Below are 13,800 nucleotides of genomic sequence, written 5' to 3'. Positions count from 1 at the left end.
AAGTGAATATGAGATTTTTCAGTACGATGAATAACCTGCTTTCATGTGGGAAATGCTTGTAAATAAATTGACAGCTTATCTGTAAATCTTCAACAGATGCTTCATGTTTGTCATGTCATTTACAAATGCAGCTATTTTTGGAGCCTCGTAATCAAAATAACTTCCCCCTCCCTCTTGCAGTGACATCTTTTCTTTTCTCTGATGACGTGTTTACTGGCGTGAGGGCGGGGCAACCTGTCACTCATATGATATCCACCAATAGCAAACCACCCAGTGAACTCCAGATGGACAAAATCAAGTCTGGCCCTAAAAAATGTACTTGTAGGAGAAGCCGTTTCTATGGAAGCTTGTTTCCGCCACAGAATAAAACAATTTTAAAATATAATTGCGATTTTTAATCTCACAATTGCGAGTTTACATATCGCAGCTCTGACTTTTTCTCTCAATAAACTCGCAATTTTGAGATATAAAGTCAGAATTGCAAGATATAAATCCGCAATTCCGTGATATAAACTCGCAATTGCGTGAGATAAACTTGCAATTGCAAGATATAAACTCGCAATTGCGAGATATAAAGTCAGAATTGCGAGATTTAAAGTTATAATTATGTGAAGTCAGAATTGCGTGATATAAAGTTGCAATTGCGTGTTATAAAGTCAGAACTCAAGTATAACTCGCAATTCTGACTTCTTTTCTTAGAATTGTAAGATATAAACTCGCAATTGCGAGTTATAAAGTCCAATCCTGAGGGAAAAAATCGCGATTTTATATCTTGCAAATCTGACTTTATAACGCGCAATTGCGAATTTATATCATGCAAATCTGTCTATAACTCACAATTGCGAGTTCATATTGCATAATTCTCACGTTATAACTCGTAATTGTGAGTTTATTTCACGCAATTCTGACTTAATCACATGCAAATGCGAATATATCATGTAATTCTGACTTTTTTCTTGCAATTGCGAGTTTGTACCATGCAATTCTGAGAATAAAGTCAGAATTGCGAGATGTAAACTCGCAGTTGCAAGAAAAAAAGTACGAATTATGAGATAAAACCTCACAATTACCTTTTTTATTTTTTACTCTGTGGCGTAGACAAGCTTCTATACGTTTCACTTGCATATACATCACAACAGGGAAGAAAAGACTATTGCAACTTCCGTTTCATGCCGACTTTAAATTGTAAATGACCTGGAATATTCTGTTAATCAAAGCACTGTCATAGTTAGTCATAGAGTAGTCACTGTAACAGGGTAATGAAGTGGAATTGTGTCATTTAGGGCTCCTTACTCGTCTCTTGAAGATTCTGTCCAGCAGCCGGTGTCGAGTGTATTCTGTAGGACTATGATTGGAGAACTGAGTCTCCAAGCCGTTCTGCAGGATCACCGCGTTGCGGTCGAGATCGGGTGTTCTTGTTCCTCGTGGCCCAAAAACATTCAGGTCCTTGAAACACTCTGTCTCAATCATCTAGATGGATTTTATAAATGCATATATGAACAGTTGACCATAAATATACATTGCTTTTCTTTAGGTTTCTTCCCTACCTCATTCTGCCAGGGCACAGGCACACTACCTGTGTTAAACTTGCTGTAGAAATTATCATCGACCTGATCAAGGATCACTCCTTTAACCGTAGAGAACTGATCGATGTCCAGGATGTCCGCGCAGTAAACGGCTCTCGGCTGGTGGAGAGAAGAAAATCTGATGAGAAAATGAACATCACAGGATTGATTTCAGGTGAGAAACAGACACTCACGTCAGGGACAAAAGTTGGCGGCATCCTTCCAGCCTCAAGTCTCGTAAAGTTGATGTTTTTAAAGAACGAATGACCTTTGATGACCTCTGCTCCTTGCCTGAACTTGCAGCCCAGTCGCTCCTTTGGGTTTTTAGCCAGGAGCTAAATTGAAAAGCAATTCGAAAAATGTATAATATTCCCTTTGAATGGACAATAAGACCTAGATTAGATCAGATCAAATCAGTGAACTCAGAAGAAAATTGCACTTATTCAGCAGAGCACTGTAAAATGTGTCCTTACACTTTTGCAGATGGATGAAGTGTCCTCGTCAAACTTATTTCCGTAATGCTCGATCGTCTCCAGAACTCTTCTTTCCATCTCATGTCTAGGCAGCCGTTCCTTGAGGTTGCGGAACGGAGGTTTTCCGGCCGTCATCTCGTAGATTAGACACCCGAGTCCCCACCAGTCTGCACTAAAACTATAGTATGTGTTTGTGATGACTTCTGGTGCTGGCGATGTGAAAAATATCAGGGATATAAAAATAATTTTAATTTCTTTTCTTTCTTTTTTTGCATTGTGACATTATTTTAATAATAATTAAACATGTTCTACTAGTTATTATTACCTTAAATCCAAGCAAACTCATTCTCATAATATTTTATTAATCTGTAAAGCATCTATACACTATCGTTTAATTTGTCATTCTGAATTTGTGCTGAATTAAAAAGATATATAACAATCTAAAAAGTGAAACACCTGGGCATATTCATGTTAAATTTTGAAATAGTCAGAATTAAAATCTTAATGATTCTAAAAAAAAAAAAGGCCTTGTTTTCTATAATAAATATATATATTACTGTTCAAAGGTTTGGGGTCAGTAAGATAAAAAAAAAAAAAAGATATTAATATATATATTCAGCAAGGATACATTAAATTGATCAAAAGTGACAGTAAAGACATTTATAATGTTTCAAAACATTTCTATTTCAAGTAAATGCTGCTCTTTTAAACTTTCTATTCATCAAAGAATCCAGATTTTTTTTATGATTGTTTAAATATGAAGCAGCACAACTGTTTTCAACATTGACGATAATAAGAAATGTTTCTTGAGCAGCAAATCATCATATTAGAGTGATTTCTGAAGGATCATGTGACACTGAAGACTGGAGTAATGATGCTGAAAATTCAGCTTTGATCACAGGAATAAATTACAGTTTACAATATATTCACATAGAAAATAGTTATTTTAAATGTTAATATTATTTCACAATATTACTGTTTTTACTGTATTTGTGTTCAAATAAATAAGCGAATAAGAGACTTCTTTAAATTTTAAAAAAAAAATCTTACTGACCACAAACTTTTGATTGGTGTAGTAGTGTATATAATATTTTTAAATGTCTGATACGAATTACTAAAACTGCTGTTATGCTGAATATCTATGAAGATGATTTTCATACCCATGTAACCCACAGTTCCCACTCTTCCCTTCACGTGTTTTTCTTCTGGCAAGATTACGGCGAGTCCCAAATCAGAGATCCGAATGTGACCTGTCAGATACAGGGACATTATTTAACAGCAAAAGGAACTTTTCACAGTTTTTAAACCACTGAGAACTATTTTCCTGATCCAAGCTTCCTTACTGAATACCTGGGAGGAAAAAAAGCGTCTTCTAAAATGAAATGTAAGAAACGGGAATCCTACATATAGTGGTCCCAAAATGTATTTGTATATACACTTTCACCAAAACATTTGACAAAGATCCTTCAGAATTTAAAGGTGCATTGCGCAACTTTTCATGTTAAAAATACCTGTTTTTCTATCCTATACATGCTTGAAGAACTACCTGATGGGCTGAATGAGCCCTTCTCTGCTTACTGAGATTGCCTCTATAATCCTGTACAGTAAAATATATAAGAGGGATTCGGGCTCTAATTTGAGACTGGGCGTGACGTCAGGAGCGTTCACGCTCACCAGGCTATGTCTCGCAGGTTTGTGTATTCGGCGGCGCCGCCATTCTCCGCATCAGCGAAGACAACTCGTGCGTCAAAGGTAGAAGATGGATTCAAAGAGACCGGCTTGTAGTCCAGTCCAAACCCCAACGCAAACTCCACGTAAAGTAAAAAAAAAGAAAAATTTTGTCTAGTGCCACTAAAAGGGCCAAATTGGAGTCAGACAGGCGTCGGAGTAAAACGAGAGTCAACCTCGGGAAGGCATTCAACAAATGGAGAGATCTCCGGTCTGCTCTTGGTCTCAAACGGGATCTCAGTTGGCTTTTTTCTTGATAAAACGGTAAGATATAGCCCAGTCTCTAATGTTTGATACGGCCAATCTATGTATGACAACAAATGACGATGCGTAAAATGTGTAATGCTTTAGCGTAAGCTAGATACATGTACAATCAGAATTGGGTTTACTACCATTGCTAGTGAACAGTTTCATAAACTAGGAATTGTGTTCGGAAGAATAGTACAACATGAAACATAAAGCATATCCAATAAAAGATGCGTGTGGTCCATGAGCGTGCACAACTCTGGTTGCAGTTTCGCTTGTCGCCAGAGGGGGCGTAGTTCTGCAAAAACTCAGAGACTTGCGTTTTGCACCTTTAAGCGCAGATAAACACATTTTATCTTATGCGACAGCATTCGCACTTTTGTAACCATGATGTCCAAAAACTTTTTGAGGTCACTATTTTTAAAAGTAGGATAGTTAATGATGTCAAACGCAACAAAAGTAAAAGTTTTCTATGCAACCCACTTGCTTTCATGCTTTAATTTCCTTGTTTATGATAACAAAAGCAATTTTGGAAAAATGTTTCCTGGTGAAGATTATGAGAGTTGATTATGCTAAAAATAGAAAGTAAGGGAAATTTTACATCCTGAAGAGAATGCTACAAAGCTTGTACAGGCAGTTATTATAACGTCTTTTTTTTTTTTTCAAATGGGGAAGTGCACATACCATTATCATCCAGTAGAATGTTTTCTGGCTTTAAATCCCTGATAGAAATAAAACAAAACACATGTAATTATGAGCGAAGCTAGATCTGTTTAATTCGATTTCTCATGAGTATGTCAGGTGACTATATATAATCTGTAACTGCATCCAGCCCATTAAAAGTCAAACAATGGCTCTCAGTTTTATGGCCTACCTATAAACAATGGATTTGTTATGAAGATGGTCCAGGCCGCAGAGGATCTCAGCTGCATAAAACTGTACTCTGTCTTTGTTGAGCCCCTCTGTGCCCATGTTATAGATGTGAAACCTCAGGTCTCCTCCGTTCAACAGCGTCAGCACCAGGCAAAGAGCCTCTTTTGTCTCGTAAGCATATGCTAAACTCACCTGACATATTCAAATAAACACACAGACAGCCAATTTACACAAAACCGGTCACATTTACAGTGCAATGAATATAATTACGATGTAAACATATACAGTACTGTGCAAAAGTCGTATGCACGGTAATTATTTTTTCCAATAAAAAAAGTTTTAAGCCAGTTATTTATATCTTTTGCTGTAGTGTTTCAGTAGGAAATAGCAAATAGCAAAATAGCAAAGCTACAGTACTGTGTAACGTTTAAGGCAGTTTATTTTTATTGCTTTCAAAAATAATGTCATTAATATATTTTATTTATCAATTAACTTCTATTAACTAAATCAGATTAATATGGTTGGTCTGACCACCCTTTGCGTTTTAAACAGCTTTTGTCCAGGTACACTTGCACATAGTTTTTCAGGTAGCTTTGCACGTCAGTTTCTTCAAGCGTCTTGGAGACGTTGCTGCAGTTCTTCTGGATTTAGTCTGTCTCGGTTTTTTTCTGTTTCTTCATGTAATCACAGACGGACTCGATGATGGTGAGATCAGATCATACCGGCTGTTGTCAGACTTACTGGATTATTACAGTTATGGCAAAAAGAATGTTTGGAAATGTAATCTGATATTTCCTACTGAAACACTACAGCAAAAGATATAAATAACTGGCTTAAAATACTTGTTTATTTGTTTTGGTGAAAATACTAACGCGCCTAAGACTTTTGCACAGTTCTGTATATAAGAGAAAAAGAAACTATGTTTTGCTTAAAGAAATAGATTTTTACTACCTCAAAAATATAAATAATTCTTGCATTATACTGTAGAATAAATACTACCATGAAATATATATATACACACATACATACAATATAGTATATACTGTATATATATATAGATACAATCTTCTTTCTATCTTATGTTTTTGATTTCAGAGTGAAATATGACCTTGGTATGTCTTGACCAGTTTTGTGAGTTTCACCCAAGCAGAAATAGTCATTTAAGCATGTACTTTTCCGTCAAACGATTGCTGATAATAATCATAATTCTCACCACAAATCTGCTGTTGAGCCGTTCTAGAATCTGTTTCTCATTGAGGGCCATGGCTTCCCCGCTTTGCTTCTTAACACGTTTCTTCTCCAGTTTCTTACATGCATACATTTTCCCTGATGCTCGGACCTGACACGCACAAACCTATAATGAGAGGCTTCATGTTACCTTCCCACACTTTCATCTTCATATCTAATATAAGCTTCTGTGGGCATGATTACCTCTACTTCAAGCAAAAATGGTCCTATTGAGTAAAACATCTAGCTGGGAATCTTTATAGATGTATATTGTGGTCTTACCTCTCCAAACCCACCCTTTCCCAAAACACGGTATTCTCGAAATGTATCTCGGGTGATTGGGCGTCTGTGGGAATGAAAGCGACGTCACATTCGAAACATAAACAGCATTGCTTTAAAATGATTCAAAAATCCCACATCTGGCCCACACTAACCTCTCAACCATCTTCCACTGCAGGAATCGGTCAAAGTACATGCTTTTCTGATACTCTGCAAATGGAGCTCCGCTCAGATACTCATGAAGTGCCCTATAAGACCCAATAAATGACGAGCACATCAACACATCAATGCTCACAGACACACATGTACAAAGACGCATTGATCATGGAACTGACTTTTGGCAATTGCTGAAGAGATCTTCAGTAGCTTTCTCCTCCTTGAGTTCTCTGTGTACAATCTCCCGCACCCTAGAAGACTGAACACATGCACGAGCATCATGAAAACGCTTTCCCAGCTAACAGAGAAAGTTCTCGGAACGTTCTGGCAAGGTTCCCGCAGCCTTATGAACAAACGTTCTTCCAGTAACGTTAATAGCGTTAATCAGAGCTGGTGGTTTATCTCAGATAGGCCATCCCTGCCTGACTCACTCACTGCATGTATCAGGGACATCAAGCACTGGATGTCCCTTAATTTCCTCAAATTAAATGATAAAAAAACGGAGATATTAGTGATCGGCTCTGCTGCCTCAGTCAAAAGGATGGACCAGTCCTTTTATATAGTTACATATGATGGAGTTCATGTTAAGCCTTCGTATGGAAGCTTGTTTCCGCCACAGAATGAAAAATAAAAAAGGTAATTGCGACTTTTTATCTCACAATTGCGAGTTTACTTCTCGCAATTCTGACTTTATTTCTCAGAATTGAGTGATATAAAATCGCAATTGCGTGTTATAAAGTCAGAATTGCGAGATGTAAAGTCAGAATTGATTGTTATAAAGTCGCAATTGCAGGTTATAAAGTCAAAATTGCGTGATATAAAGTCGCAATTGCGTGTTATAAAGTCAGAATTGCGAGGTATAAAGTCAGAATTGATTGATATAAAGTCGCAATTGCGTGTTGTAAAGTCAGAATTGTGAGATATAAAGTCGCAATTGCGTGTTATAAAGTCAGAATTGATTGATATAAAGTCGCAATTGCATGTTGTAAAGTCAGAATTGCGTGAAATAAAGTCGCAATTGCGTGTTATAAAGTCAGAATTGCGATATATAAACTATTCTTAGGGGAATTCTTTTTTTCCTTAGAATTGGCCTGATAACTCGCAATTGCGAGTTTATATCTCACAATTCTGAGAAAAGATGTCAGAATTTCAAGATATAAACTCGCAATTATGTGTTATAAAGTCAGAATTGTGAGATGTAAACTGCGACTTTATTTCTCATAATTGCGACTTTATTGCTTAGAATTGCGACTTTATATCTCGCAATTGCGACTTTATTTCTCACAATTCTGACTTCATATCTAGCAATTGTGAGATAAAAAGTCGCAATTATTTAAAAAAAAAAATTTATTCAGTGGCGGAAACAAGCTTCCATACTTTCGTCATTGATTCGCAACCTTGGTGTCTTCTTTGACTCAACTCTATTTTGGCTCTCATATTTCTTCTCTTGTCAAAAAACTCTTTCTTTCATCTTCGCAATATTGCTCGTCTATGATCTTCCCTCAATTTAGCTGATGCTGAAACCTTAATTCATGCACTAATCACATCACGGCTAGATTATTGCAATGCTTTATTTCTTGGTCTGCCCAAAAAACGTATTGGAAGATTACAGTACGTTCAAAACTCAGCAGCAAGAGTTCTCACCTCCACCAGGCGTTCTGCTCACATTACTCCTCTGCTTCATGACCTTCACTGGCTACCCGTGGCTTTAAGGTAAACCCACTTTAAGGTTTTGTTTCTAACGTTTAAGGCATTAAACGGTCTTGCACCCCCATATTTGTCTGATCTACTTTACACCTACCGCCCTGCACGGTCTCTCAGATCAGCTGAACTTGGTTTATTGTCCATCCCCCGTTTCCGGTTGTCTACAGTAGGTGGAAGGTCATTTAGTGTCAATGCTCCAAAATTATGGAATTCATTACCCCTTACTCTTTGAAATATCTAATCTGTGGCTACATTCAAAATTCAGTTAAAAACATATCTATTTAACATGTATTTCGTTTAATGTGACTGTATGTATTAGCCTGGGAAAACCCAGACAACTTCCGGCAAATTTAGATTTGCTCTGAAAGTTAGTCTGGCAAAGAGCTCATTCAAGCTCATTTCCAATCCGCCGAAATCGCGGCACCAATCAGAAACGTTGGGGCGGGCTTTACACGATGACGACAGCGCTGGGATTTTGAAGCAGATTTTGTAGCCTACATTACAAAGATGGATGCCGCCGTTGAACATCACTCGTTCCAATCAGCTATCGCGTCTGTTTTAAGCGATTTGAACGTTTCCCTTTTGTTAAAAACCGAGCAAAGAACAACACTCGGAGATGTTTCTCCGCCGCTCTGCATACGTCATCTCCTTCATCGCTCTGATTGGGTTTAGGTCTATCCGCGACGTCCGTTGGTGACGCCCCTCTGGAAATGATTTGTCTAGGACGCTTTGCCAGACCATAACTCAGTTACAACTGAGAATGGTCTGGTTTTAACCAGGCTATGTATGTATCCTATGTGACTGTAATGTTTGTGTAAGTGTTTAAATGTATCGTAAATTACAATTTAAAGGTGCCTTGTGTAAGAATTGGGGTAAAAATATCCAAAAAATGAGCTAGAAAGAATCTCATAAAGAATGAGAAGAAATAAGGGCGATGATGTCATTAAAAAAATGACAAGTTATAGTGCTGCAGAGATATCAACCTGAATTAGCATGCTAAATTACTAGCCACGGCCCGACAGGTGTCACAATACCAGTTTCGGCCATGGGAGGCGGTATGCGGGCAACATAACCACTAGCCAAACTGCAAAACACGAATAACTCGCACGGCTTGGGCGTACTTGAACCCTGATGTCAATCGTGTGGAAAGTACAGCCCACTACTACCTTTCAGTTCAGGGAAGAGAGCGGAAGAATGGCTGAAGCCCTTGGCAAGAGACCCTTACCACCACCACCACAACCACCCGCTGCAGGGAAAAAACCGCGCTCGGTTCACGTGTGCTAGGGATCTGTCGTGTAACATTTACAAGCGCCAAAACGGTATTTATTGTTTGAATTTCGTAATAAAATTCTGAATCTGAGAGCTGAGATTTTTTTATATCATAACTAACCTGCTCTGTCTAGTCTTTCGGTCTCCCTGTCCTCTTTGCTTTGCAATTTTTCTGTGCGTGACAAAATTGATATGTGGCGTGAGAGCGTGTGAAAAGTGTCAATTGCGTGTGTCTCACGGTGAATTCGTGAGAGTTGGCAGCTCTGAATGGCGCTAGCTTGGTCAACATCAGCGAATGCTGTCTGTCAAATTAATGTAATTCAAACTAACAATAAAATGTAATATGAACAAAACGAATATGAACATATTCACTGGTAAAGTAGCTTGAAGATGTCATATTTAAAAATCACTTGACATCAACCAACGTTCCTCTGGAGTCAAAACCTCCTCTATTGGGAGTCGGCTCGGCTTCGGCTATGGCTCTAGGGTCGTTGTGAAGGTAGGGGCGGAGCATAGAGACTATGCCGTTTCTCGTTTGTTACTCTAGAGTAGACCAACTCACTTTCTGGAGGTATACTGCCCCCATCTGGTATGGAATGTGGAGTATGAATTGATTTTTTGGGCTGACATTACACAAGGCACCTTTAAAGCGACCTTGAGCTACAGAAAGGCGCTATATAAATAAAACTTCTTCTTCTAATAGAACGTTCTTTCAAAGTTATCTGGTCTTTAATAATGTTCTCAAAATGTTAGCACAAAAACACATCGTACATGGATCGTGTTTATTTTTTATCAGTTGGGCATCCATCTAAGATTATTGAAATGTTACTACTTATTTCAGAACGTTCAGAGAACATTCGAAAATAACGTTCCAATAGTGTTAGAACATTTTGAACATTCAAAGAACATTCCGTTAAACGTTCTTAGAAAATATTTTTGTTAGCTGGGTTCTTTCATGTGAAACACTAACAAGAATTTGTACTGTTTTCTAACTGCAGATATGAAGTTTTGATTATCAGATTGGAAGTGGAGAGGAAGGAATAAAAGCGTGTGTAAAGACCTGTGAGGTGAGATATCTTGTGATGAGTTGCTTGCCAAAGTTCGTTCTCTTGTCATCCGGTGTGACCTCATATTCCACCTGAGAGAGCACAAACAGAGTATTCATTCACTAACATAAACAAGCAAATTGCATTTCACGAAATGTTAGCCTGACAAATACACTTTAATAATTTTTCAGAGTTGTAAATAAAACAAAGATTATTACAGTCTTTCTACTTCAAAATTTCATGTTTAATTCAATGTGTTACTTGCCATTTCTTTGTAATTATTTGTGAAATTTACAAATGTTACAAATTGGAACGTTAAAAATTTGATTTGGTGATTACTATTTAATAAGATATATGGCTATTTCAGTTTTATTTTGATTAATTGTGCAGGCCTATTTATTTAATTGAATGTAACATTCGATTTAATTAATTATTAGCTTTTCATCAACTCACTAACCCCAGTATGGGAAACCCAGTATTAGACAAAAGATAATACCGTTTCATCCAAGAGCATTACACAATGCTGCAGATCATATTTAGTTGCACAGAAAAGGCGGAACAGTTGATTTCCGATGGGCTGTTTCACACACAGACTGTAATAGTCTCGCTCTGGAAAACAGAATGAGTCATGATTTATTGAAAATAATACAGTGCATTCCTGTGATTAGAGGCAAAAATCTTAAATGACAGGAGAATATTATCTTTACAGTATTCATTTCTAATATTGACATATTTGCTGTGTATGAAGTCCACAATTAAAATATTTAAAAATGCAACTTTTGTCCTTCTCACCAATGCTACTCTCCAACTGTATGCACTCGTTTATGTGTGGAAAACGCAGAAATTCCTTCCATTTTCGACTCCTTCCTTTGTGGTTCGCACCATTACCTACTGCACAATGGAAGAAAGAGAAAAACTGTTTAAACCAAAAAGAGTTTTACAGCCTAATATGAGAACCTGCTTCTGGTGTTTTAAAGAACCCAAAAATGAACCATCAAGTTCAGAAATGCATGATTGTCCATTAAAATTCCATTCAGAAATTATTGTTATTATTGAAACAGGATATTTGGTTGAAATAACACAGGAATTGTGTTTCCATGAAATTACAAATCAAACAAGTACATTTAATAATTGTGTTTATGTGGGCATGTATTTTTTTATTTAATCTCATTTAAGTACTTTAACAATCCATATTGTGCGCTCTTGAAATGTTCAGAAATCAAAAAATGCTGTTGATTACTATTGATGCAGCTAGGACCAGGACTAGAAGGATTTATGTTTATTATTCAATCAAGGTTATGTTGACAAAAGGTTAGACATGCAATGCTGGTACAAGAAATGTGTGCGCGCGCGCGCGTGTGTGTGTGTCTAAAAATAGATGCTTTATTAATCACGTGTGTGTGTGTTTGTGTAAAAATAGATGCTTTATTAATCACATCTGTGTATTTGTAAGCGTCTGTTTTGTTTGAATGACGGTTTATTGACAGTAAAACTGCAGAGAATCCATGGCATCCTCTACTATATTAGACTGCTCTAAAAATAGCAGTAGGAATGAAGCTCTAAGTCTAGGATGACAGAGATCAGATTTGAGACGCCACACCTGTACTATTCAGAAAACAAAAACACAACATGCAAAAGTATAGCTTCATAATAATGCTAGAAAGTCTTATTGGGGTGCACTTGGGCAGTTAGTGCTGAAAACACTTGAAAAGTTGACAAAACATGACAGGTTTTACTTATTTTGAAACAGCAACTAAAGCTATTTTTAGAGCTCAGATTAGTGGAATAGCAGGTACTGCTGACAGGCTGTTAACCGCAGCAAAAGAAGTCAGACCGGTTTGTGATGCAAGGCCCGTATGATGTCAAAGGCTTTGTGTGTCTGGTTTTGTTTTGAGGTCAGAGTATTTCAGGTTTGAGGTGCAGGACAAATATGTTGAATGAGCTGTTTCTTTTGCTCACAGCCACTGAAGAGAAGGGAACTAAAGCGAACATTAAAACGTGTTTTGCCCAGCGTTTGTTTAGGTATTACAGTCTTTGCAATCCTTAAGCATAAAATATACTTAAGTTGACATGTACAGTATATCTAGACTTTTTTAAAACAAAGATCAAGATTTTAGGATCAAATTAGGTTCAAAGTTCCAGTATGTGAGTTTTTTATTACTGTTTTGTCTTCACTTATTCATATTAAATGAACTGCAGAGTGAAATACGTTTTTAAAAGTATACTTATATTGCTTAGTCTCTCATAAAAGCATAATAATTTTCAAATAATCAACAAAATACTGTTTAAAATTATTTTAGATGTTACACCACATGACATGTCAGCTACACAAAAGCATTTCAACTACCCATAAAATGTTTCAGTCTGAGGCTTGAATCAGTTTCATTTAATTTTGTACTTTTCACATTAACTAATGTCAAAGAAACAAAACAAAACAACTCACAATCCTTTCCTAAAATCTGTTAAAACACATTCAAAATGTTTTATCTCAGCACATAATATGACAACGGTATTTTATTTACTGATTGAATGTTTTATTTTTTTTCTTAAAAATCCATTTTTATCACATGTAAGGAAAAACAGGTGAATAAATATTCTTACCTTCTCGTGCTCTTATGAGTGCGCTGTTTGCAACCATTGATTCAATCTCCATTTCTGCAGTGTCATCCGATGAAAGTCAGTTGAAAGTTGGGAATTCTGCATTTAAAACTGATTTTCCTCCTAATGTGCACTGAATCTTCACACATTTAGTGTGGTAGATATGGACTCAATTGAGATAACTTGCATCTCCAGTGCATGCTGTCAGAGTGAAGCCTTCTCTGACAAATGACAACTCAACTTTCTTGTTCTTGTGTTGCCCAATCTTGTTTCACCTGTACAGGTGGACTGACAGGTGATGCTTTGGATGACACAGACGGAAAGCGATGTTACACTTTCGGGGATAAGTTGAACTTCGAGCCAACGTCTCACTCAGGAAGGAGACTGAATTTAAACTTCCATTAAAAGATTTAGAAAGTCCATATATGATAAATACAATCTAATAAACTGTATGTTGTTCCATATAAAGTAAGTTATATAAAATAAGTTAGGATGTAAAAATGTGACTTATGTGCAAACTCTAATGGGGAAATGTATATTACATTCACAGAATTTAAAAAAGAAAATGGTAAATGTATCACACTAGTTTGTCTTCAACACTGACTTGATGCATAAGTTTAGAAACTGTGTTTAACG

At 36.8% G+C, this 13,800-nt stretch overlaps 2 protein-coding genes across 2 annotated transcripts in view; one reads left to right on the top strand and one right to left on the bottom strand.

Annotated features, from left to right (window-relative positions):
• Positions 1-1,197: 1,197 nt before the first annotated feature.
• grk5 (G protein-coupled receptor kinase 5) lies at positions 1,198-13,403 on the bottom strand. The gene is made up of 15 exons (XM_056240698.1): positions 13,168-13,403; positions 11,359-11,457; positions 11,063-11,175; positions 10,581-10,658; positions 6,727-6,806; positions 6,547-6,639; positions 6,395-6,458; positions 6,099-6,239; positions 4,887-5,077; positions 4,697-4,734; positions 3,199-3,288; positions 2,039-2,247; positions 1,760-1,900; positions 1,548-1,685; positions 1,198-1,470 (listed from the first exon to the last, which is right to left on the bottom strand). The coding sequence occupies exons 1-15, from the start codon at positions 13,217-13,219 to the stop codon at positions 1,276-1,278; spliced, it is 1,722 nt and encodes a 573-aa protein (XP_056096673.1). The 5' UTR covers positions 13,220-13,403; the 3' UTR covers positions 1,198-1,275.
• The window catches only part of mier3a (mesoderm induction early response 1, family member 3 a), a 28,063-nt gene continuing 15,979 nt past the window's right edge, over positions 1,717-13,800 (top strand). The window contains exon 1 of the mRNA XM_056240696.1: positions 1,717-1,740. The gene's annotated coding sequence lies outside the window, so the exon portion shown is untranslated. The remainder of the gene's footprint in view (positions 1,741-13,800) is intronic.

The sequence above is a fragment of the Rhinichthys klamathensis genome, unplaced genomic scaffold, assembly GCF_029890125.1.
Source record: "Rhinichthys klamathensis goyatoka isolate OS25496 unplaced genomic scaffold, OSU_Roscu_1.1 h1tg000606l_1, whole genome shotgun sequence".
Taxonomy (NCBI): Eukaryota; Metazoa; Chordata; class Actinopteri; order Cypriniformes; family Leuciscidae; genus Rhinichthys; species Rhinichthys klamathensis.
This window is presented reverse-complemented; position numbering and strand designations above follow the sequence as displayed.

What these genes read in the sequence shown, in the direction of transcription:
- grk5 (XM_056240698.1), bottom strand. Translation starts at nt 13,219, where the DNA reads ATGGAGATTGAATCAATGGTTGCAAACAGCGCACTCATAAGAGCACGA. An exon ending in ACTCATAAGAGCACGAGAAG is followed by an intron (nt 11,458 to 13,167) that starts GTAAGAATATTT and finishes TCCATTGTGCAG; the next exon opens with TAGGTAATGGTGCGAACCAC. An exon ending in CTTCATCCATCTGCAAAAGT is followed by an intron (nt 1,901 to 2,038) that starts GTAAGGACACAT and finishes TTTTCAATTTAG; the next exon opens with CTCCTGGCTAAAAACCCAAA.